At 40.6% G+C, this 24,593-nt stretch overlaps 3 protein-coding genes across 3 annotated transcripts; 2 read left to right on the forward strand and 1 right to left on the reverse strand.

Annotated features, from left to right (window-relative positions):
* The first annotated feature begins 5,253 nt into the window (after window positions 1-5,253).
* LOC113011160 (E3 ubiquitin-protein ligase MARCHF2-like) lies at window positions 5,254-10,507 on the forward strand. The gene is made up of 5 exons (XM_026150567.2): window positions 5,254-5,562; window positions 7,034-7,343; window positions 7,453-7,648; window positions 8,290-8,499; window positions 9,137-10,507. Exons 2-5 carry the CDS (start codon window positions 7,159-7,161, stop codon window positions 9,290-9,292), a joined length of 747 nt encoding a protein of 248 aa, XP_026006352.1. The 5' UTR covers window positions 5,254-5,562; window positions 7,034-7,158; the 3' UTR covers window positions 9,293-10,507.
* A 1,715-nt stretch (window positions 10,508-12,222) lies between these two features.
* On the reverse strand, window positions 12,223-16,190 carry LOC113011118 (ras-related protein Rab-11B-like). Its single transcript, XM_026150504.2, has 5 exons — window positions 15,941-16,190; window positions 13,712-13,907; window positions 13,415-13,608; window positions 13,260-13,340; window positions 12,223-12,929 (listed from the first exon to the last, which is right to left on the reverse strand). The coding sequence occupies exons 1-5, from the start codon at window positions 15,978-15,980 to the stop codon at window positions 12,784-12,786; spliced, it is 657 nt and encodes a 218-aa protein (XP_026006289.1). The 5' UTR covers window positions 15,981-16,190; the 3' UTR covers window positions 12,223-12,783.
* A 753-nt stretch (window positions 16,191-16,943) lies between these two features.
* Window positions 16,944-24,537, forward strand: LOC113010461 (mitochondrial import inner membrane translocase subunit TIM44-like). Its single transcript, XM_026149513.2, has 13 exons — window positions 16,944-17,045; window positions 18,002-18,106; window positions 18,392-18,556; window positions 18,674-18,754; window positions 18,939-19,088; window positions 19,519-19,652; window positions 19,750-19,835; window positions 20,048-20,140; window positions 20,438-20,562; window positions 21,126-21,176; window positions 21,387-21,476; window positions 21,600-21,710; window positions 22,038-24,537. The coding sequence occupies exons 1-13, from the start codon at window positions 17,016-17,018 to the stop codon at window positions 22,155-22,157; spliced, it is 1,341 nt and encodes a 446-aa protein (XP_026005298.1). The 5' UTR covers window positions 16,944-17,015; the 3' UTR covers window positions 22,158-24,537.
* The last annotated feature ends 56 nt before the right edge of the window (window positions 24,538-24,593 follow it).

Here is a 24,593-nt window from a genome sequence, read left to right on the forward strand (position 1 = left end):
CTACATAGCTTTGTAATTGGATGTACAGTATGATAAGTTGGAGTCATGTGCAGCATTCAAACTGGAAACATTAAAACCAATAATGTCATGTCCTGCATTAGGAAGGTTATATGGAGTAACCTTTCTAATGGCATTTAGAATGATTTAGTGTCTGATGAAAGAGGGTGGTCTGCCTCTTATCTCATTAGAGAACATTAAGGTCCAATAAATGCCTTCAAATTTATATATTTAAAGAATATTTTGATGAAAAAAGCACTTTGTAAACAGAATCTCTTTAAGAATAATGTGTATATTTATTAATGACAAGGTTTTTCTCTCGTGACCTTTGACCTTAATTTGGAAGGGCATTCAACTGTACAAATCATACACAAAGATGTATCTGTAGTATCCCATGTTTTTTGCAATTATCATTCATTACTTACTTTAGGAATGGGGTTTTTTTTTCGTATTTTAAAATCGTGCACTTCAGTGGTAAATGGTGGTGTGTGTTTTTTTTTATTTACTGCATTATCAACCACTCTATTTTTAAGCACATTAACACAGAAGGTTTACTTGATCTGTCTTAGTTGTAATTTGTGCGAGGATCAAACGTGCTTCGGGATGATGTTTTGTTTATTTGCTGTAGAACTATCTGATTCTTTAAATCGATATTTGCAGTACAAAGTAAAAAGCATCAAAATCACTGATGCACTGATAAACATGGGGTACAGTGAAGTTCCACAGCAGTCATGTTTCTTGAGTATAGAAGAAGTAAGCGATAGTTAGAGAGGAAGCAAAAAAGTTAAAAGCCACAAAATGCCCTCGATTAATGGACACAAACCTTGTAAGACAATGGAATTATGCAAGTTTTTATAGGTGATCCCAAGGCCTGTCAGCACTGCAGGGTAGCAGCATGTCTTCTGGACATGAACTCGTAATAAATACTGTAGGATTGCTAAAATACTGTAGGATCTTAAATGGTCAGCAGAAGTCAACAATTGGTCAACAAAACATAAAATGAACCTATTCCCCCAGGTTCACTGGATGCTGAATATAGATTTGCACGGTGAATAAGGCAGCGCAGTCAAGTGACCTTTCATTAGGACAAGAGCATATCAGAAAATGAGAGAAACTAAATTACTACGTTCCATTAGCACTCACGAGGACGCCTGCAGTTTAAGGGATCACGAGAATGAAGTGCAGCAACTAAATTATACTGTTATTGACGGCGAATCGCTGTGAATAAGTCTGTCTCTCCCTGGCTGACTGTCACACCTCACTTCTCTCTCTGATGGCTGAGATTAAGTCACAAATTAAATCTCTGCTGTGTCATATGAAATGCATCAGACTTGTTTCAGAGCATTATTTTACTTGTGACAGCAGAAATGAGTCATAAATCAAGCAACTATTGCAAAAACTCAAGGAGAACCAACACACATTATTTTAATGATAGTAATAGCTTCCCCTTTGAGGCTCTGTCAGGATCTGGTGGACAACTCTGCCAAGTCAAACATGGAAAGCTACCTGCTGTGACGACCCCTTGTGACAAGAGGGCAGCTGAAAGTAGCTTTTTACTAATAACTTATACATACTTTAGAAATACTGATAAGTTATATAACTGTTACTTTCACACAATTTAGCATCATGGCTACCCAATTTATAAAGCTAATTAACTTGACAACCAAACTATGTTAAGTAAATGAGTTGCAAGCCCATGTGTGTGTCGGTCTGGGTTAAAGTCCACTGATGCATGTCTCATGACATCCCATGCATGCACAGAGGTACTGTAGCATCTCATGATCTGTGCTGAACTTTGACCAAATGGATGGGTGGGAAATGATAGAAAGGCTCTGAAGTGTGTGCACGCGTGTGTGTGTGCGTGTGTTACAACCCCCGCTCTCATTAATGCTTAGACATCACTATCACCGCGACAGACCCCTTTCACTATCAGTGTTTGGGTTCAAAGGAAGAGGCAACGATCGAGAGGATTAGACAGGGTGATGTGACAAAAATAGATTCTGTTTAAAGAAAGGTTAAAAATTACATTTGGACGCTGCTATTTTAGGTTACACCATATTGGGAAATTGATAAATCAGAGTATCAGTCTTGAAATTTGCTACAATGCAGAATTACATTAAGAATAATAGTTTCAATACAACAAAACATATCAAGAGTGGACCAACATAAAGAAAGCTACTCTTTCTTTATGTTTTAATTTCCTCATATTTTGACATTGAATGTTTTTTCACTTGTATTCAGTCCTTGTACCTGACCTTTTTTTATAGATAAATAATAATACATTTTATTTTCAGGCTCCTTTTGAGGCACTCAGTGACATCTTAAAAGCAATTAAATATCAAAATCACAACATGCATAAAATAAGAGATGTAAAACATCATCGAATGAAATAGTCAACAATATAAAAATCAAAAAGAGTAGCAGGTCAAGATTTAAAGGATTAGATTGTTAAGCCACTTAACAATGACTGTCAGGGACCAAGCAGTAAAGCATAAAGTACACAGGTGTTTAATTCAAAAAAGGGGCTTTATTGACCCAAACATATGAAAAGCCATTTAACAAAGACAAAACTTAAACAGGCAGAACAATAAAAGAGGTCAACTCAATAGACTAAACTCAAGATAATAACTAACAAAACCTCAAACAAACATAAGATAAACTGGGGGAACTTAAATACTGGTTTAGCTAAACCAAATGGCACACACGGGGGAAAACAAAATGGCTGCCATATAACCAACTAATACGAAACAATTAAACAAACATGAAACACCCCCCAGGGAAGGAAGCATGTGGTTGTATCCAATTAGGCTGTCAGTGATACTTCAGCTCTCCCAGCCCTTTGCCAGACAGGAGAAGCCAAACCCCAGGTAACATGTGTGGCATGCCATCACAATGACCTATGAATTTTTTACACCACTCTGAATTTAAGCATAGGTATTATTAATCTCTTGATCTCTTCCACAGCATGTCTTTGGTCTTGTCTTCCTTTCCTCACGTCCAACCGGTTACAGGAGATGGGCGCCCCTCCTTGAGTCTGGCTCTGCCGGAGGTTTCTTCCTGTTAAAAGGGAGTTTTTCCTTCCCACTGTCGCCAAGTGTTTGCTCATAGGGGATCATCTGATTTTGGGGCTTTTCTCTCTATTATTGTAGAGTGTTTGCCTTACAATATAAACCACCTTGAGGCAACTGTTGTTGTGATTTAATAATAATGGATTGCATTTATATAGCGCTTTTCGGGACCCTCAAAGCACTTTACAATTCCACTGTTCATTCACTCTCACAGTCACACACTGGTGGAGGTAAGCTACAGTTGTAGCAGACTGACAGAGGCGAGGCTGCCATATCGCGCAATTGGTCCCTCTGGCCAGGGAGATGAAGTGTCTTGCCCAAGGACACAACGACCAAAACAGATCGAACCGGCAACCTTCCGGTTACAAGATGAGCTTCCCAAGCCCCTGAACCACGGTCGCCCCAAATTTGGATCTATAAAAATACAATTAAATTGAATGAATCAGTGTTGTGTCTAAACATAATAAACAAAGAACCAGTAGCGGGCCTAAAACACTATCTAAAGTAGAGGGACTGTATTTTAAAGTCATGCACAAATTTTATATACACAATATTAAAAGTACATTGTTGTTCAAAAGTCTTGAGCCAAGCCTCATTTCTTCATGTTTTATGAGGAAAATGGGAAATACGTGCAGCAATCAAAAATGTGCAAGCATACCTGAAAATAGAGTATATGAGGCAAAAACAGAGTTCTGACAATTAAAACAACATTTGGTGTGACCACAGGTTTTCCTGTCATTTTTCATGTCAAGCTTTTGGCAAATACCTTGAAATTGTATTTTTGCACCTTGTTGGTGTACAAATGTATATTTATTTCTATTTCATGTCAGTGGAATTGGGTTACATTTGGCTTTTTCATAGATTCAACTAAAGAAAAAGAAACATCTAGAGATACCGTTTGAAATTGGATCTTTGGTTAGCTTTCTTTTAAGTGTAGACACAACACTGGTCCATCCCTTGAGCTATGTACCTTTGTATGGTTGAAAGATTCATAAGTCAGTAGTAAGTGGCTTCATAAACAAATACATTCCTCTGAAGATGGTCAGCTACAAGGAATAGATTGAGAAAGAGCGATAAAAAAAAAAAACAGCCAGTCTAAAGAAAACCTTTTACAGTCATAAAGCCTGAAAAATTATTGCTCAAGACCACTTAAAATGTGCAAGAAAATCTGACTCCTTTAAGCAAACTATAAAGAAATGGGGGGTGGCTCAGCAATTTTGCATCATACTGGTATTTATAGGCTCACTTAGGTTTTCCAAAGCACTAACTTGAGAATGAATATAGGGAAGTAGGGAAAACAACTTTTTCTTTATAAAAGTAGAAGGAGCAGCACAAATTTTAGATACTTAACAATAAAAGTAGTCTACCTCAGAATTATTTTTTGCAGGTGTCAAATGGCTATTTTTAGGTGTTGTTTCTGGAGCAAATGTTGAATTTCTTTGGTTGCGCCACATCTTCATCCCATTTCCACAGGTTGGTTTAGCTTTCAAGATTCAGCTACAAAACTGAACAAGCCATTTTGACTGTTACTCATATATTTTATCATGACACGCAAGCCTAGAGTCCATAAATCAAATTTACCCATGTTTTTCCAAGGCCCCCCTCAAAACCCCTGTGGAACCTTTAAAATTTCCGTGGAACGAAATTTTGGAATAACAGCGCCACCACCGGTGGACCAGGGAACAATCTGAGAGGGTTAACTAAATGCTGCCACCTAACGGTTTTATTCTGACATAGTTTAATACAGATGTTTCCAGGACGAGATTAATAACTGTTCCGTCATTGAAATCAAACAAGTACTGATAGTTTAAAAGGAAAACGAAAGGAAAACGAAACTGAAACACTTTAATAAAAAGTACATTCAGAACTTGTATTGTTGGAACTGTAGAGCATTTAGCCTGGTTTTCTAATCGATAAAACGGTGTGTGCCATAACAAAATGCTCGGAATATATATCCCTTTCGTTTTAAGTTTCTTTGTGCTGCTGAGTAACTTTGAGTTAATAAACAAAAGACATTATATACACTATCTTTATCATCAAAATTTTCAGCAGTCCCACTTTTACTTACTCACTCTGACAACATATTCCATCTATCCCTATTTTGATACTATGTCCCCGAACATGTATGTAAACATGTAGCACTAAAACATTGCTAATGACGATGAAGGCACCATTGTGTCACGTGACTAATCCACAGCTGAGGGATACCGAAGTAGGCTTGCCCGTTGCTAGTCAGTTAGCCTCGTTAGCTGACTCCAGTGATCCTGGCAGCCGTGTATTTTCCGCACTAAAAAAAGAGAAAATTACCCCAGTGATTTGCACTACCAGCCATGGAGAGGATGCAACGCACACGATCGTCTTCTGTATCCCCTTCTATCGTCAGCTTCTGTTTAGACGTCAATGTCATAGTTTGTAGCTAGAGCTGTCCAGTTAGCTCAGCTAGCTTGTGTCTGGCCAACGCAGGGCCAAGGCCAGCCGAGAAAAGGCAGGCCGTCGGGTGAGTATATTTACGGTACAGCCTGTTTGTGTTTTTGACCACAGCGATGGGACTTTCTATACAAGTATCATATCCCAGCTTGTTCGCTGGCCTCTGGTTATGTTCTGTACACGTACGTTGCTTTATTAAATAAATTAGCTTTCGTCGGCGCTGCATGTTAGCGTTACTGTATCGGGGATATGGACATGTACGGCATAATTAATGTCAGCTGGGAAATTTTAAGCAACTCAGTCATGTACCAGAAATAGAGTCGGATTTTGATCTAGCCTTTGATGTGTAACGTGTCGATAACAGTACTAAGTCATCACGGTAACATCAGGAAGCTTGCTTTGTGCACCTTTAAATACACGAGTATATTGGCACACTGTCTTTTGTGATTTGTCTTTAGTCTTTTTTTAAGGCAGCTACATAAGATTGCGTTGTTGACTATATCACATTGCACGACTATTGCAGGGACAGGTATGGGTAACACACGGCCACCCTGATCCCACTCCTAGTGTCCTTAAGGTCTATCTAAAATGTATATCTACACCGCAGTGTGCTTCCCTCAGAGTTTGTTGAAGCCAGTTACTAGTTATTAAGAGACATCATTTTTTGGAGTAAAATATTCAAACGTTTTTTCAGGGCTGCAACTCACATCAGAACCTAATATGTCACGTGTGGCACTTTTTGAAAACCATATGACATTTGTTATGTGTAAGTTGAAGCTGGGTTAATATTACAATGTAATTCGTTTGACGAGAAAAAACAAAAAATCCATAAACATCTGAAAATTTAACAATATTAACAAGTTTAAAAACTACCAAAATGTATATAGAGAGAAATAAAAAATTTGAAAAGTCATAAATATGTAAACAATTTTCTGTTTAAATGTGTTCATAGGGTGGTGGTTTGTGGTATGCTGTGTTATTGTACATGAGAAAAAGTGACAGGTTAAAGTATTACAGTATTTCTGATTATTCTGTATTTTAACATTGCATTTTTTATTACACTATTATAACATGTTTTTGTATGTATGAAGTCTTAATACTAAAAAGAAAAACCAAGGAAATACTTTTTAGAATCATTTTTGTTATCAATAATTGATGGGATAATATCACTAGAATTCATAGGCCTGCTTTGAATCAGAATAGCTGTAAAGCTTTGCAGGCCACTTTGAATGAATGATGAATTGAATTAAAAGTAGCCAACCTTGGTCATAAATAAAGTATACAGCAGCCTAATAGCTTTAAATATAGTACAAGCTTTTATGTTATTCCTTTATTTTTTAAAAAGGTTTTTATGTAATTTTGGCTAAAGTCCAGCTGCAGATCAAGAATACCAGTGAGCAGTGTTGGCAGTGAAAGCTGACATTTATGTGCATTTATATGTGCATGTATTCATGCTAACCATCACTATTCCTATTCGGGAAAATTAAGAGCATAAAGTAATAATCCAAGTCAACCATACTTTGTGTCTTCATCTTTTCCAGCATCCACTAGGCGGTAGCTTTGTAGGTGGAGGAGAAGAAGTGGAGTTGGACATCACCTTTTGGATCAGAGCTCCTTTCAAATTCGCCTCCGCCTTCATCTGCGTCGCTGTCACCTTCAGCTGACTATGTCTTCGTCAGGCTGCTGTCACCTACCCGGCTCCCTTTGTGATTATTCTGGCACTGCCGAATCCGATGCCTCCAAGGATTCCGAGGAGACTGACTCCACCGCGCAGGCCCAGTACATTGCCAAGGTTACGGCTAAAGATGGCCGCCCACTCTCCACCGTGGTCAAAGCGGTGAGCTCACAGAGGTAAGGGAGGGAGAAACACGCATGGTAGCCAAATAAATGTAGCGTAATTAAACTGTGTATATGTTATTGTTACTTTTCTGTCTTCAATGCTCTGCTGTCTCTCGCGCAGCGACGTGGGTATGTGTCGGATTTGTCACGAGGGAGCTGGAGGAGAGACGCTGCTCTCGCCCTGTGACTGTACTGGTACTCTGGGTAAAGTGCATAAAAGCTGCTTGGAGAAGTGGCTGTCATCCTCCAACACCAGCTACTGTGAACTTTGTCACACTGAGTTCACTATTGAACGGCGACCACAGCCACTCACTCAGGTTAGCAAAGTTTTACTGTGTGAATTCATTTCTCTACTTTATGGTTTTTTTATAAAAAGCGGTTAGTGTGTGGGTTTATTCTGGGCGCTCCGGTTGCCTCCCACTGTCCACAAACGCTTGTTAGGTTAATTGGTGATTCTGAATTGACTGTATGGCTCAGTGCGAGCATGAATGGCTGTTTGTTTCTTTGTATGAGACCTGTGATTGACTGGGTGTATCCCACCTCTTCCCTAATGTCAGGTGGGATAGGCTCCAACCTCGGTTCAGTAAGAGGCTAACGAGATGGACGGCCATGAGCTTTGTCTAAAGCAAGGAGATTATTTCTTCTTTTGCCTTGTACTGATATTTTCAGCTTTGTAAGCATTTGGAAGATTTCATTTATGCCATTAAGTATCTGTGCCAGCAAGTAACATGTTTAGCAAGTGGGATCATTTGCGTGTACTGAGGATTGTTTTGCTTGACCTTGTGTGAATAGTGTTCGGTTAGAATACTCTTTTTATGGCTTTATTAATTACTTCATGCAGGCAGCTCACTCCTCTTTAAAGCTCATTCTTGTTTTTATAATCTAAGACACATCAGTTAATCATTTAATGTGCTCGATTCAGGCGTATCATCGACCTCCCCATTTTGGTCTTTTGCAGTGGCTGAAGGACCCGGGCCCTCGCAGTGAGAAGCGCACTCTGCTCTGCGACATGGCCTGTTTCCTTCTTATCACACCCCTGGCAGCTATCTCCGGCTGGCTGTGTCTGAGGGGCGCACAGGACCACCTGCAGCTGAAGAGCAGACTCGAAGCTGTTGGCCTTATTGCCCTCACCATCGCCCTCTTCACTATCTACATCCTTTGGACACTGGTAACCAATTGCAGAATGTTTTTTTTTGGGGGGGGGTAGATCCAAGTGTTTATAAGGTAGTTTAGAAATCAAAGCCCCTTTTTTAATAGTTTCGATATTTAAAGCTTTGATTTTCAGTTATGATACCAAGACAAGCACACGTCCAGGTAATTGTTCTTACCTTGATTATTGTAGACATTACAGTATCGTTTCTGGGTACAGCTTCAGTCAGTTGTGGAGACATGTGAAGGCATGTGGAGTATATTGTGGCCTGGAGCAGTTTATTTGAGTGTTGGAACAGAAACAGAACGCCTGCACATACATGCATAGCTGACTGCGAATACTGACAATAAGTTGGCTTTATTCTACACCTTTCGTTAGCTGGAGTTTTTAACAGGGTCTAGAACTGGGCTTTGGTAAACTAAATGGCTTTTTTTTTTTTTGAAGTGTTTTCCTTTTATCGTTATTGAAAATGTAAACTGACTGTGAAAGCTCGGCCTTTCTACTCAGGTTTCAGTTCCCTGTCGTGCAGTAGTTGCTGTGCAGCATCTGTACTACTCTCTCAGATATCTTTGTGCTAATTTTATTGATATCTGTCTTTCTGTCCTTTGTTACCTCTTGTCTCGCCCCCTCCCTTTTTCTTTTCATTCACTCTCAGGTGTCATTTCGGTATCACTGTCAGTTGTACTCGGAGTGGAGGAGGACCAATCAGAAAGTGCGCCTGCTAATGCCCGACATGAAAGGGGCACACACTACCCAACGCTCGGTGCCAACCAAGTCGACCAAGAAAATGACTGACGAGACCATCGTATGAGTGCTGAGCAGGGGCAAGTGGAATATTTAAAATAGAGCCCGCTGAAGCACTCTCTAAAAACAAAATTAATCATATTAATGAACTTTTGCACTTCATATGGACCATTCTGAGGGAAGAACTGCTTTTTTTCCTCCCCCTTCTGTTTTCTTTATTAAAGCACTTGATGTAAACTACTATGGTATTGGCTAGCCACAAAAGTGGTTTTGAACTTTTTGAACTCATTCAGGAGTCGTTGTTGATGAAAACGAACAGTGCCAGGATGCGAATGCCTGGACACATGGAAAATGGACTAATCAGCCGGACTTTAAGTCATTGTCACAAACTTATGAAATACTAAGACACAAGCTAATGTAGCAGAATATAACTGATTCAGCATGCTACTACAGTATAATATGAAACATATTCACTACCTATAATTCCCCCAAGCCCCTTCACCACGTATTTAGCTGTTTTGGAACAATGGGCAAGCAATAGCCTGGCGGAGGATAATAATCTAAAAAAAACAAAAAACATTTTTTGACAAACTCTGTGAATAATCTTTTCTTTTGTTCTGCTTTTAACAAGTAGGGAGCGACATTTGTTCATACCACTGTCCTTGTCTATAATCTGAACCCTTCTTCATTTTTCCAGGAAAATCTTTTTTCTTTGTTCTTTTTTTCCATTGCTGTCTGAAGAGTGGAAACCAAATCACCTTCCTGTTGATGCAGGTCTCGTGTATTAATCACACTTGTCACGGGGGCCAGTGAGCATTGTAGTATATGGGATAACACTAACTCCAGCTGGTGGATGGCAGTGCAGTAACGTACAGGACACGAGTGTTGAAGGTGTGGAATCATGTTTACATTTTAATCGGATTATGTTTCTTCTACTGTCATAAAAGTGCATTAGCAAACAGCCCTGCTCCACTTGTAAATGCACCATTCATCAATTGAGCTGCCTAGCAACGACCAGTAGTAATGTCTTACATCACAAGTGATGCAATTTTAAGAAGAGCAGAATATAGCTTTGGGAAACGTGACATTAATGGATTAAAAACACAGGTGTACCAGAGCAGACTGGTGCTTCGTAAAGGTCCACAAAGGCAAGCGTGTTCTGAGATGTCAGTCGATATATGCAGCATTTGTTAGACAAAGTATTTTGTGTTATTGTAGTCTTCCTGCTGCAGTCCCCTGGAAAATTGGGTTATTGTGCAATAAAACATGAGGGACTCCTGGACTCGGATGTGGGTGATCTTTGTGCTCTCTTTTCTTTTTCTTATTCCACAGAGAAGATGACTGAATAAACTGTGAGTTATACCACAATCTAAAAATGAACCGATCTCCTGTTTAATATGTTTGTGTTGGGAAATTGTGCATGTGCATTTTGTACAGTGAATGTAACCAATGATCGAAAGTACATTTACTGAAGTACTGTCTGAAGCATATATACTTCCTTTTTAGGCTATATTGTACTTCGCTATATTTCAGAAAGGAAGTTCACTGAACCTGTTTTTCATGCCATAGTTAGGGTTTGACCTTAAACACATGGTTTTAAATATATTTATTTGCCAAGTAATACAGTCGTGGTTCCCAACCTGTCTTTAGACACCCCCTCACCACCACCAAATAAAGAAGTGTTTAGCTGTTTTTCAGACTGAAAATGAGTTAGTGGTTACCTTAAATAGCGATTTCCTCTTTTAGCTACTCAGATGACACAATTTAAATAACTCTTTCAGACCTGTGTACACCCAGTGTACACTTATTTTTACTTCAATTCAATTTTATTTACGCATATAGTAAAAAGCCTTTCCTATTGTACAGCCAAGACCTTACAATAATACCCGACGTTCTTGGATCACTTTCCCGTTGCCTTTAGAACTGTGTTAATTCAGTGTTAACTCTTCATGGCATAAAGTCAACATGTAGGCTTATTTTGTTAATCATTTGGTACCAAGGCCCCAAGTGTCCCAAGAAAATATCCCCACAACATTACACCTACAACACCAGCCTGAACTGTTGATCTGAGGAATGATGGATCCATACTTCCATGTTGTTTTCCCTGGCATCTGTATGTCACAGCACAAATTGAAAGTCAAGATTTTTCCTGCTGTTTTTTTCTGCTGTTGTCCAATTTTGGTGAGCCCGTCCTAATTTTAATCTAAATTTCCTGTTTTTATCTGACAGCAATGGCACCTGGTGGGCTCATCTGCCACTACTAGGTTGGACATGCTGCGTGTTTAGAAATGCTCTTCTGTATACTTTGTAAGATGTGTTTATTTGAGTTACTGTTGCCTTCTGACTGTTTTCCTCTGACCTCAACAAGACATTTTCTTCCAGAGAACTGCCACTTATTGGATATCTATCTAGAGATAAATAGTCGCGTGGGAGAATCCCAGTAGATCAGCAGATTCTGAAATACTCAGACTGGCCTGTTTGGCACCAAAAACTACCTTTCTTCACTAATTCTGATGCTTAGGTTGGATTTCAGCAGGTCATCCTGACAATTCTCTAAATCACAGGTAGGCAACTCCAGGCCTCGAGTGCTGGTGTCCTGCAGGTTTTAGATGTGTCCTTGAGCCAACACAGCTGATTCAAATGGCTAAATGACCTCCTCAACATGTCTTGAGGTTCTCCAGAGGCCTGGGACTGTACTAATCATTTGATTCAGGTGTGTTGACACAGGGTGATATCTAAAACCTGCAGGACACTTGAGGCCTGGATTTGCCTACCTCTGCTCTAAAAGCTGCCATAGTTGAACAGGTATACGTAATAAATGGCCAATGAATGTACAAAAAGTAGCTTCAATTTTACCCGAAGCAGAAGTTAAACCCTGCTAACAAAGGCTACTGATGCATCAGCAGTCAGTAATGTGAAGTGAGATAGTGGTCTAGACATTCAGCATGTCACTTTGTGTATATTGCTAAAAAAAAAAAATACAGAGGAGGCGGTAAATAATATTGTAAAATTTAATTTCATGGCATTAATATAATGTGTGTGAGCAGACAAGCTATCAAAATCAAAACAGAAAAAGAATATATTTTACACAAATGAAATAAGCGCCAGCAGCGTCACAACCACTTTTGAGATGACTGAAGGAGGAGGAGAGAAGCCCAAAAACAGGACTGCTGATACAGATCAAACAGGATTGGAAACCCAGACCTCCAAGTGTGTTGCATTAACTGTCAAACAGGCAGATGACTAGGCTTATAAGGTGTCAGGAAAGGCTATTCTGCTACGCCGTCGGGGTTAACTGTGGCAGCTGCTTAGGTGGTACCTTCAGTCCTGTTTTTGCACTTGAATGTAGCAGACTGTTCCTGGGTCAGATTACAACTTGAAATCAATTCAAACACTTCTCTCTGAGATTGATCGTTAGTGGCATAAAGGAACTGCTTCCACTGATTTCTAAAAAGTGCAGATTCAGACAACGTTGCATCCCGAGCAGATGGAAGCATGTCAACACTGTCGATTTCAATTAATAACTGACCCAGGTAAGGAGGGGACCGTTGCAATGGGTTACAGGTTCTGACAGCACTGCAGTTTGCTTCCTCTCTGGCCATCTGTGGTCGGCGGCACGCTGATGTCCACCACGTTGTTTCCCGGGGACTCGTCATGGGCAGACCGCTCGGCAATCTGCTTCTGCGATACGATGCGGTAAATTTCTGTTTTTTGAAAAGATGAAATGGAAAACATCAGCTTTCTCTCTCAGTCTAAAAGCTTGCATAATTTAGCTTTAGAACCACTAATGTGGGATGTGAGGTGGTAGTTTTACAGCTCCTCACTCGGTACCCGACTAATACAGTTTATTATAAAAAAAAAAAACTTTATAAAGAATAAAAAAGTTAAGCTACCAAAACAAACTATCCTCTCTGAATCTACTGCATATCAACCAAAGATTTCATGCCTCATTGTGTGTGTGATTTGATCTTTTTTTAATATTCTAGTGACGTGTGGAGCTCTGGCATTCAACCTCCATTCACAAGCACACCTACCTGTAAGGATATTTTTGAAGGCTTCTTCAACATTTGTTGAGTCCAAGGCTGAAGTTTCTATGAAAGACAGATTGTTCTTTTCTGGGGAATGGGAAAGAAAACAGATTTAGTAAGAGTGAAACATCACTGTACCAATAACCTTTCTGCAGCAGTACCTGCAAAAGCGCGGGCTTCGTCTGTGGGCACGGCTCTGAGGTGGCGCAGATCACTCTTGTTGCCAACCAGCATGATGACGATGTTGTTGTCGGCGTGGTCTCGCAGCTCCTTCAGCCAGCGTTCCACATTTTCATATGTCAGGTGTTTGGCTATGTCATACACTAGCAGCGCTCCCACCGCTCCTCTGTAGTAGCTGTAACAGTACCCAACATGGATGTTAAGAGTGAATTCCCTTCGTTGATTGCAATGCAGAGGCGACGTGCAGATGCATGTGCACAACGCTACATCGGACTCACGCTGAGGTGATGGCCCTGTAGCGCTCCTGTCCTGCTGTATCCCAGATCTGAGCCTTTATCGTCTTGCCGTCCACCTGGATGCTGCGCGTGGCGAACTCCACCCCAATGGTGCTCTTGCTCTCGAGGTTGAACTCATTTCGTGTGAATCGAGAGAGCAGGTTGCTCTTCCCCACACCCGAGTCTCCAATTAACACAACTGTGAAGAGAAAAAAGAGAAGATGATTGTATTAGTGTGGGATGGGAGAGGCAGCGGATAGGCCCTGTGTTCTCAAATCCAGGAAATGTTACAAAGCAATGGGCAGCACAGCGATGTGGTGGTTAGCACTTTTGCCTCAAAACAAGGTCCTGGGTTCAAATCCAAGTTTAATGTTGTCCTTTGTCTGAGTTCTCTCTGGGTACTCTGGCTTCCTCTCATAGTCCAAAGAGGTTAATTCTGATTCTGTAGGTATGAGTGTGAATAGCTGTCTGTCTCTGTGTGTTAGGCCCTGTGACAGATTGGCAACCTCTCCAGGGTGAACCCTCCCTCTCACACTATGATAGCTGGGATAGGCTCCAGCTCCACCGTGACCCTGAAGTGGATAAGTGGAAGAAGATGGATGGATATAAGGCAATGACTCTAAATCATGGTGTCAGTGGAAGCCTGGGGCTTTCTATTTTTGTAAGGCCAAAAATCCTTTCTGAATAATGAAAGAAATGACAGAATAAAACGCTAAAGTCAAGATGCTAGTGTGTTATAACTCAATAGTGTTTAAAAATGTGTCGGTTTCATTTATCTTCATCACACATTTAAACACGAAAATAGCATTTTTGGGCCTTCATATACCTGATGAAGGTCAGATGGAAACATAAATGTACCAGGGTGCAGTGTGCAGCAGTTCTATGTAACTCTTTTTTTAGAGCCTATGTAATATGATTGGGTTCTCTGCCACATGTAGCAACAAAACAACTGCAAAGCTTGTGTACAGACAAAAAAAAAAAATCATCCACACAAAAGAATGCAGGTCTTGTACTTCCTGAGGGGAGGTCCACTGTAAACAATGATGTTGTGATGTGTGAACATTCTATATAAAACCACCAGGAAACGAAACAATACTATCAGCCTTTTTTTACACTGATGAAAATACTAAACATGTGATAAACAAAATAAACTGCTCATTATCACACATTTGAAATGATTGTGACATTTCACCAATCCAGAGGTTAGTCGGGGTAAAACACAGTCAGGGCTGTGATATGAAACAAACCGCTGAGAGCACTGAGGTAACCAGGCTTTACTCGGTTTATTCCCCTGTCCTTCGACAAACGGAAAAAAGAGCCGAACTTTGTCCCTGACGACATCACGCTGCTCCGGGCTGCAGGAAGCTGATAACAGGCTTCATCAAAACCTGAATCGACAGTTTAAGGCCGCCTTGCCCTTCCTGTTTCGGCCGTGTACACAGAAGATGGTTGGAGCATAGAGAGAGAGAGGGAGAGAGAGAGAGAGCCCTCGCCTCCGGCAGATGCCCTATTCATCCCACAGAGGATACTTTGTTACATCTAAATGGCCTTTTGGCTTATACAGGCCTGGGATGTTAATGTGCCACAGGAGCTGATATCACGATCAAAGGAAGGCATTCTGGATCCATCTGAGAAGATAAACACTGACCCGAGTCTGGAGTCTGGTACCGCTTCAGACAATCCACCAGGCCCACTGCCTGACATGACAACAAAAGACATTAAGCTGCTGCATTTACAGTGTCAATAAGACTGTCTGAGGACCATCCTGATCTGGCGATGAAGCGTATTGATCAGTAAGAGGTAGAGGCTAAGGCCTTCAATCAGCCTCATGAACAGGATTGAGAAAAAAATTAAATATGATCCAATAAAGGTGGAAATTCTCCAACGTGCAATCATGCTATGCTCGGTTATTTATATATTTTTAAAAAGCTGAGCACGCGCAGGGTGTTGCGTCCTTTACCTATAAATATAACTGCGGGCGCCGTAATGTCACAATGACAGCATTATATTGTAATAACACGAACCGACTATCATCCGGGCAGTTTCCCAGAAAAAACTCCGTTTCCTTTAAAAAAAATGCACACAGCTGCTCACAGCACAGACACAGTAAGACATAAAGCATTCATAAAGCTCTGCTTAGTCGATGCGAGCCTGTGTAAAGGGGAATGCAGTCATCTTTTTTTTCTTTCTTTTCTTTTTCTTTTCTTTCTTTTCTTTCTTTTTCTTTTTTACCTTTGAACAAGAAATCGTATTCATCGTCTCGGTTCCCCATTCTAGACGAGGCCGCTGCAGCGCTTGTCTCCGGAAGAGGATGTGTGGAAAGTATGGGTATGAATTTTCGCTATATGCCAGAAAAATATGGTAAAGGTTTGTACTCAGACTCTGCGCCAGTGTTGGCTGTCAAGGCGAGCTGACCGCAGAAGGGGAGAGCTCCCAACTCTGCAGAGGGAGGGGAGGAGTCCCTGCAGTTCGCATAGTTTCCTCCGGGGGGCGAGCTTTACTGGTATGCCAGCAGATATCTACCATTCATCTGGTCCCCACATTCAGAGGAGTGTTTAATTCTGAATGAATAACAAGGTCAAGGCACGTTAAATTATCTTTTAGACATTATGCTAACATTATGTGGCGCGTGTGAGAGTGTGTGTGCAAAACAGGGGTACTATTCACAGCACACAATAATATAATTAAGGCCAACAATACATTACTGGCTACTGAAACATTTTAGGAGATTCGAAAGCTAAATTTTAGAAAACGTTATGCTGCATAGAGAGAGAAAAAAGTGAGAAAATGGGGACTGTGCATTTACATAAAATTACCTAAAAGCCAATGTAGATAAAAATAGATATTGTAGATAATATGATATCTCATTTGCATAAAAGAGAAATGTGATAAGATGTGTATTTTTTAAATAAAATGTTTATTTTATGTAATTGTTTATTATTGTTATGTTCTGTGTCTTTAGATATTTTTGTAGACATCTGCACATATTCTTCAGTGGTGATTACACGTCGCATACATTGGTGTGCTTTCGCATTAAACCCATTTAGACCCTATGAGTCCGTGGCAAATATTTTTAGTTTTAACTACCAGTAAAATGTGTCTTTAAAAACACAAATTATTAGATTTTCCTCTAAAAACATAATTAATAGTTTGGGGGGGGGGGGTATTTTTTTTGAGTGGCTTTCCCTTTAATGTCCTTCTGACACTTGGCCCCGCCCCGCCCACCAACTCTGCTCCAATTGGTCGAGCACAGCGTCAGCTGCCGCAGCAGGAACGCACGTGCTTCTCCGCGCATTTCAAGATCAAGATGGCAGCCTCCGTATGTCGGTGCTACGAGGTTAGTGAGATTCATGTCCTTCGTTGCAGTCGCCGAGCCTCGGGCCCGCTCTCTGGTTAAGGGAATAAACTCGCAAGGCTTCGCCATCAGTCTCTTTATGCCCGTGACGTGAACGCGCTTTAGAGTGGTGTGTTTTACGCAACTTGAACGCGAGATGTCCGTTAGAAAGGGCCTTGTTTCATCAGAGGCACGGCAGAGGCTTACTAATGTTATTTAATTCCTGGGGTCTTAAAATCATAGCATTGTATTGACTCGGGTTTTGACTCTGTGTGTCTGTGCTTGAGTGGCACATTTCATTTAAAATGCGACTTTTAGAAGCCTGCATGCAGTCAGGTACTAGAGCAAATATGATCAGTGACCTCGCTGCTATAAAACCACGAACGCTGTTACAGTTTTAATTAGAGCAGCGGTGACCACTTGTTTTAGCTTCTGTCTCCTGACAAATAACCGAACCATCCTTTCAATATAAATAACTTGATCACGCTTCATTTTACACAGACAGCGAATATGGTGCGTTCGTCGTTTTTAGAAAGGGTCGAAAATTGTAATACCGTGTGTATGCCATTGTTATAAGCAGAGGATTAAACGCACCAAAACAGATCATTGCTGCCACAGCATGTTTCACCAAATTTCTCATGTTTAAATGTACAACCATCAAAATAAGTTATCAAATAAAGGACAGATATTAGCAATTAGAGGGGAAATCTATTAAGACTGGATCATGAATTTTGAATTTGTCCTGGTCAGGATGAAAATATCCCACTTAGGGCAGAAGACATTTATTTATTGACAGGATGATGATGTGCTGCATTAGTCACAGTCACCAGGTTTTAAGCACACTCATGGAACATGTTAGAGCTTCATCAAATGAAGGGATATATTTTAGAAGTATGGTATTATGTGCCGGTTTACCTCCCAGCTAACTATGACTGACTGATTCTGCCTGTCTGTTGCAGCTGATTGGCAGAAATGCCTTGGCTCTCAGCTCCCGGACTCTGGTCTCCTCAGTGTGGAGGGGAGATCATTACAGGTTGCAGAGGAGCCCAGGTGCAGCTGTGCAGGTACCCAACAACACCTCCCATTCACCCTCAAGATACTCATTTATTAAATCACTGCTAATGTAGAGTTGTGCCCGTTAATTTAAACAGTTCTTTTAACTTAAAGTGCTGGGATTACTTATCTTTATGCCCTTTTTTAGTTTAAGGTTTTATGAAAAGCAATGCATAGGTTCTGTATTTTTTTTTTTCTCTTTTTTCATTGTTCCAGTCGCAGCATGTGCTTAATCTGTTCACTCTATTGGTGCACGTGTTTGTCCAGCTAAAGTCCTTCTCTGTGTTTGTTATCAGGTGCGATATGCCTCAGGACGGAAAGGTTTTCTGGGAGAGTTTGTTGATAACCTTCGTCAGGAGTTCAGTAAGAATCAGGAGATGAAGGAAAACATAAAGAAGTTCAGAGAAGAGGCCAAAAGGCTCGAGGAGTCCGACGCCCTTCAGCAGGCCCGCAGAAAATATGTAAGAACATTAGCTGGTTTGATTTATATTATATATATATAAAGATAAACATCAAGCTTATTATATTTAATTAGTTTTCTAGAATTTTAATGTTGTTTTTAAAAAATTTCTGATCAGAAATCGATAGAGGCAGAGACAGTGAAGACATCAGAGGTGTTTAAGAAGACCTTGGGCTCTCTATCAGAGACCGTTAAGGAGGTAAGGCCAACCTGATTGACAGCCCCAACATGAAAATATAATAATTTAATTTGGAATCGCACAGTAAGAGTTCACATTAAGTTGTAATGTTGTTAAAAATGCTTTCCAATTAAAAAAAAACATTACGTGGAAATCATTAATAAAATGAAACCTGCTGTGTGCTTGCGTGCCATTTGGATCAAAGAGTCTCGAGGAAGTGAGTCGTAGTGACATCGGGAAGAAGATCAAGGAAGGTGTGGAGGAGGCCACCAAGACAGCCAGAGGCTCTGCTGAGTCTTTATCCAAGGGAGGAGAAAAACTGGGCCGGACCAACGCGTTCAAGGCCATCTCACAGGTCAGAAAACGAAACGAGACGTCTATAGATGTCCAAATTAATGCCTCTCATCTTCATCTTTTGTACGTTGTCGTTGGTATCCAGGTGTCTGCCAGACTTTATTGATGTTTTGACTACAGCAGGGGAGAAAATGGAAGATTTTGGAAATTAGCATTTAGTCGTTAACACATCTTTCTTCACAGAAACATAAGGGCAGATTTCAGACACCAGTCAGTTGTTGGTTAATTCAGGTCATATTTGGCAAATAGTTGTTACGTTCTGGGCTATAAAATGTTTACAAAAGCCTTCCTCAGCTGCTTTTTGTTACTGCTTTCTTAAGAAACTGTTTCTTTAGAAGCAGCTTAAACTTTGAATTTACTTTTGGATGTCATTAAAATTTTGGTTTAGACTCTGATTATGTTTATAATTAAAAAGTGCGAACTCTCTGCAGGGTGTAGAGTCCATGAAGAAGGAGATAGATGTTGGTGACGCCGGCCCTTACAGGGCTCCTTCTCAGCTGAGGAAGAGGAGCGATTTCTCATCTAAAAGTGCAGATGACGACACCAGAGTGTTCGAGGCCAACGAGTGAGTAAATGTTAGATCTCAAAACCAGTCCAATGACACAAGCTGTTGTACACCCACCTCTCTGATGCGGCGAATTATCTCCATTTTTAAATCTCAGAGAGGCCATGGGTGTCGTTCTTCACAAGGATTCAAAGTGGTCCCAGCAGTGGAAGGACTTCAAGGACAACAACGTAGTTTTTAACAGTAAGAACGTCTGGTTTTTCCTGCTTTGTGTGATATCTTTATATGTAATTTCTCTTTATGGCAGCAGGGGGCAGTAGAATGTTTACTGTAGATTCAATGATCAGCTAATAATGAAGTGCAGTCATGAGCTGTTTGCACAGGTGCAGAATGTACCTGCCGTAATCAGTGGAGACATGTCTAACCTGTTCAACCTCCATTTTTGTTTCATTCAGGAATCTTCGAGATGAAGATGAAATATGATGAAAGTGACAATGCCCTCATCAGAGCATCCAGAGCTCTAACTGACAGAGTCACTGACTTCCTAGGTAATGCTCCACCACATTCAATCCTGAATTTGGAGTTCCTTTTCTCTGTTAAAGCCTTTTATCTGATTGTTCTCGCCAGACCTCAAATCTTGTTCTTCTTATTTAAAAAAAAAAAAATCCTTTTTTATCCCAAAACCTATTAATCTTCTGATTAGTCAGGAATACTATTAACTACGTGCTCCATGGTACTGACAGATCTTCTAGATATTTGATGATGTTCACCAGCTTCGACGTTACACATTTAATTTGTGGTACTGAGTGTTGTTGCTGCTTCTGATTTTAGCCTTTGTTTCCTAGGTGGTCTCTTCTCTAAGACGGAAATGTCCGAGGTGCTGACAGAGATCCTGAAGGCAGACCCCAGCTTTGACAAAGATTCTTTCCTCAAACAGTGTGAGAAAGACATCATCCCCAACATACTGGAGGTAAACGGGTTCCTCCAGCCTCTGTCTGTGTCTGTCTTCACTCTCGCTGTTTCCGTTAATGCTTTTCTCTGTGGAGGTTAGGAAGAGACTTGATGAAAGTCTTGGTTCATTTAGCCTGAGTTTTCACTCTAGTTTGGATCAGATCCAGTAATGAATTTCCTGTCCTCTGTTTGAGTTCAGCTGTTAGATTACTGAGTTTAAACCAAGTTCAGCAGCTAAATACATCATTCAGATAACTGAGGGGATCCAAGAGCTTATGATACAGTTCTGTAAGTCGTGCATGCTTGTTATGTAAAACAGATAAAATGAAATAAAATGCTGTTTATGATTATATCAGGAGGAGAGCACTGAGTGTAGTTGAAGTCTTGGTTTAGAGTAGCAGAAAATGATCTCAACATGTTCTGATTTTGAATGAATTCACTAAAGTTTACTGTGCTCGGTTAAATATGAGATGTGGGATTTGCTAAAATAATTTGAGCATCCTGTCTAAAAGTCACAAGAATACCTGTGAGATTTGTTTATGTTTTTAAAGCTATAATTCGGTATCTTTGTCCTTTCTGCAGGCGATCATCCGTGGCGAGCTGGAGGTATTAAAGGACTGGTGCTATGAAGCTGTGAGTTATTAAACACCACTTGGTAACAAAAGCAGTTTCTACAGGTGTTGACATAATACAGGGGACACATGTGAAGAAGAAGAGCTTATTACGTTGTGATGTCTACAAAAAGACACAATCCTACTTTTTAGTAATTGCATTTTAGCTGGCATACAGTATGTGGGAAGCATGTTTTAATGCTAGATGTGTGTTACGTGTATTTGTACTCAGACCTACAGTCAGCTTGCCCACCCCATCCAGCAGGCCCGAGCTCTGGGGCTTCTCTTCCAGTCTAAAGTACTCGACATCGATAACTTAGATGTAAGTGCTCTCCCTGATGCTCGGTAACCATCATGCAGCTTGTATTACAAAGCTCTTTCCCTGTTTTCTGCTTTTCCCTTTCTCCTTTCATTTGTCTGTTCATTTTGTAACCCTGTGTTTCAGCTGGCGATGGGTAAGATGATGGATCAGGGCCCTGTGCTGATCATCACCTTCCAGGCTCAGGTTGTCATGGTGATTCGCAGCCCCAAAGGAGATATTGTGGAAGGAGATCCGGTCAGTCAACTCACGATCACTGTGCTAGAATAGGGAATCCAATGGATACCATCAAAGCTTCCTCAAGGAAGTAAACAACACTAAAAGGCTGAAATCAGATCAGTGGTCTATAACAGAGGCCCATTTTTTTTAATGTCTTTCAAATTTATGGGTTTGATGCAGCAATATTAACTTGTCTGATATCATCGGATTTCAACTGTTAGCAATGTTAGAGGCCTCAAATATATCATCATAAGCCAGATCATTTATTAACTCGCTACATTTAAAGTTTGAAGTCTGCAAAACTCTTTGAAATTCACTGTTTCTTCTCTTCTCCTCCCTCAACAGGAGAAGGTGATGAGGATGATGTATGTGTGGGCGTTGTGTCGGGACCAAGAGGAGCTGAACCCCAGTGCTGCCTGGAGGCTCCTGGACATCTCTGCCTCCAGCACAGAGCAGGTCCTCTAAGAGGAGGAGCAGGAGTACAGTGGCTCATCTGGGGGACACAAACTGAGATACAAACACATACCTGGAATAGCTGCACATCCTTTATACATTAAGTTGAACAAAGAGAGAAGAGGGAAACCCTGCTGCTGTGTGAGAGAGTACCATTTCCCCATTTGTACCCAGAGGATTTATGTGCAAGCGTGCATATTTGACCACCCTCTGACATGTAGATCCAATTAGCTTTGGAGATAGTTTATGACACATTCAGTTAAGTTTGTCTGTGCAGTCTTCTGTACTGGTACGCTCAGTGTTTTGGATTGCCTGGAGTATATATATACAGCATAACTAATTAATTTCAGCGTGGATGGACCTGCATCTTCACCAGGAGCCTGCATTGTTTCATCTAAGCTGCATAGCTCATCAATACTGGACGGCTGGTGGGCAGATTGTAAATAATCCTGTTATGACAGTGGAGGAAAATGGACATGCAGTCTGTGATATCTGTTGGTCTTTAGGGGGATGTTTTATACCTAAATTACATTGATCCCGGTTAAATAATGGAGCTGGAAGATGAAATTGTTGACTGTGGTGGGGACCTTTGAATCATCTGTGCACAGGAGACACTTTAATAGAGCAGCTTCAGTTTTACTTTTGTGCCCTCGGTGAATGGATTTGGGCACAATGTTGAGACTAGTGCATTATGGGTACTGTAGTGCATGTTAAAAGCATAAAAATATGCTTCAGTTTTTGCAGCAGATGAACCACAGCTGCCTCCTGTGTAGCATCAACAGCACTGAACAAGCAGCGACCAACTGAGCTGAGTTTGACAGAGAGAGTATTTTTTTCTCAGTCAAAGCAAACCAGCCTTTAAAGAATGTTTTTTTTGTTTTTTTTTTAGGGCCTAATATTAAAATATGAATTTTCAAAGTCACCGTGAAAGAACGGATGAGAGCTGCAAGGGCTTTAATGTTCTTCAGTGTCAGTGTTTGAAGGGCTACTGACGACCAGAAAATTTAAACTAAATTTTCAGATCCTTCAGTGCTCACTTTGTTGGTTTCTGCTTTGCTCCTGCTGGTTTTTACATAAGAGTAATGGTGAAATGAAAAAGTAAAACAAGGATAAAAACATACGACGTCCACCCTGTCATGCCGAGACAAGACTACAGTTTACTGGGACTTGAAATCAAATTGAGAAATCGAGGAGATAAAGCTCCCAGTGGGACTCGTATCTACTTATTAGTGTAAGCTTATATTCAACGTCGTCATGCTTGTGAGCCGAAATGGGACCACCTTACTTTTTCCAGTCATTGAGGCAGCTTTGATGTTTGAGGAATCGTTGCACATTTTTCAGCTGAGCTGTTTGGTTTACATTTACGTGGCTTTGCGAGACACAAATGATGACGATGATTGACACGTATAGATATCGTTGTTCATGTAAGTAAAGATTACACACATTCTGATCGTACTGTAACGTTACAGCTTCATTCAGTTCATAATGAATGTCTTTAAGCTTCATGTTGTACCGCCTCTGTAAAGACGCTCTGAGTTTGTGGATGTGTGTGTTCTTTAAGCACAGCACTTCCCATTAAAGGTCAAACCGCACGAGGCGGTTTATTGCAATGTCCGAAAGTCATGGATGTGTCTGATGGCCACACCGTGCTCGCCTTCTGCTTCTCATGAGTCTTGGTTGTGTAATCCATCACATGGTTGCGATAGTGTTGAAAGAAACATGTGACAGTTGTGTTGGAGTCATTCCTGGTGATTAAAACAACACACTCGCCATAAAACATGCACTTTTATTTATGAGGACGACGGGTGAGAGGACTCGTATTTAAACGTTATTTTTTATTGAGTATGTGTATTTCTTTCTGAACTGAAGCCATGCTGTTTTGGACTCTGCTGCCACCACCAGTCAAAATGTGATTACAACAAGACACAACTGTTTCTCATGATCCCACATTAAATGCCAAAATGTCCCAGGGGAGAAGTTTCTGTGATTTGGAGAAACTTATTTTTTTGCCTGACAGATAGTGATGTTTGCATCTTGAGTTTGTTCTATGCAAACCTTTAACGGCAGTAATGATCACTCAAGGTTTGAGGCGCCACAGGCAGGACCTCAGTTTCAGTCATGTTGTGTTGCTGTAAAAACTGTCCTTGTACATACTGTTTTTATTGGATCAGAATAAAGAGAAATTCTAATAGTTCAAGTCAGACTAGATTGCTTTACAGCGAATGACAGCAGACCCACGATGTATTCAGATCTCCTTTATTTCTCTCTGTGTGTCAGTCAGCAGAATAAAGAGTGCTGTATTATGATTTGTTTCATCCAGCCTCTCCCCGAGTCAGCACATCTGAATACTGTGTGTTTGTGCTCGAATGAGTAAATTAAAGTCTGCGCATTATGTGTGTCTGCTTTCTCATTTTAAAAACTGACCCGCTTTGATAGATGCCTATAGAT

The sequence above is a fragment of the Astatotilapia calliptera genome, chromosome 18 (genome assembly GCF_964374335.1).
Source record: "Astatotilapia calliptera chromosome 18, fAstCal68.1, whole genome shotgun sequence".
NCBI lineage: Eukaryota > Metazoa > Chordata > Actinopteri > Cichliformes > Cichlidae > Astatotilapia > Astatotilapia calliptera.

Bases quoted from the DNA above. Each gene is read 5' to 3' on its own strand.
- LOC113011160 (XM_026150567.2), top strand. From the start codon at position 7,159: ATGTCTTCGTCAGGCTGCTGTCACCTACCCGGCTCCCTTTGTGATTAT. The intron at 7,344-7,452 runs GTAAGGGAGGGA...TCTCTCGCGCAG, and splicing joins AAAGCGGTGAGCTCACAGAG to CGACGTGGGTATGTGTCGGA. The intron at 7,649-8,289 runs GTTAGCAAAGTT...GGTCTTTTGCAG, and splicing joins GACCACAGCCACTCACTCAG to TGGCTGAAGGACCCGGGCCC.
- LOC113011118 (XM_026150504.2), bottom strand. From the start codon at position 15,980: ATGGGGAACCGAGACGATGAATACGATTTCTTGTTCAAAG. The intron at 13,908-15,940 runs GTAAAAAAGAAA...TTCTCTTCACAG, and splicing joins ATACGATTTCTTGTTCAAAG to TTGTGTTAATTGGAGACTCG. The intron at 13,609-13,711 runs GTGAGTCCGATG...GTACTGTTACAG, and splicing joins TACAGGGCCATCACCTCAGC to CTACTACAGAGGAGCGGTGG.
- LOC113010461 (XM_026149513.2), top strand. From the start codon at position 17,016: ATGGCAGCCTCCGTATGTCGGTGCTACGAG. The intron at 19,836-20,047 runs GTAAGAACGTCT...TGTTTCATTCAG, and splicing joins CAACAACGTAGTTTTTAACA to GAATCTTCGAGATGAAGATG. The intron at 21,177-21,386 runs GTGAGTTATTAA...ATTTGTACTCAG, and splicing joins AGGACTGGTGCTATGAAGCT to ACCTACAGTCAGCTTGCCCA.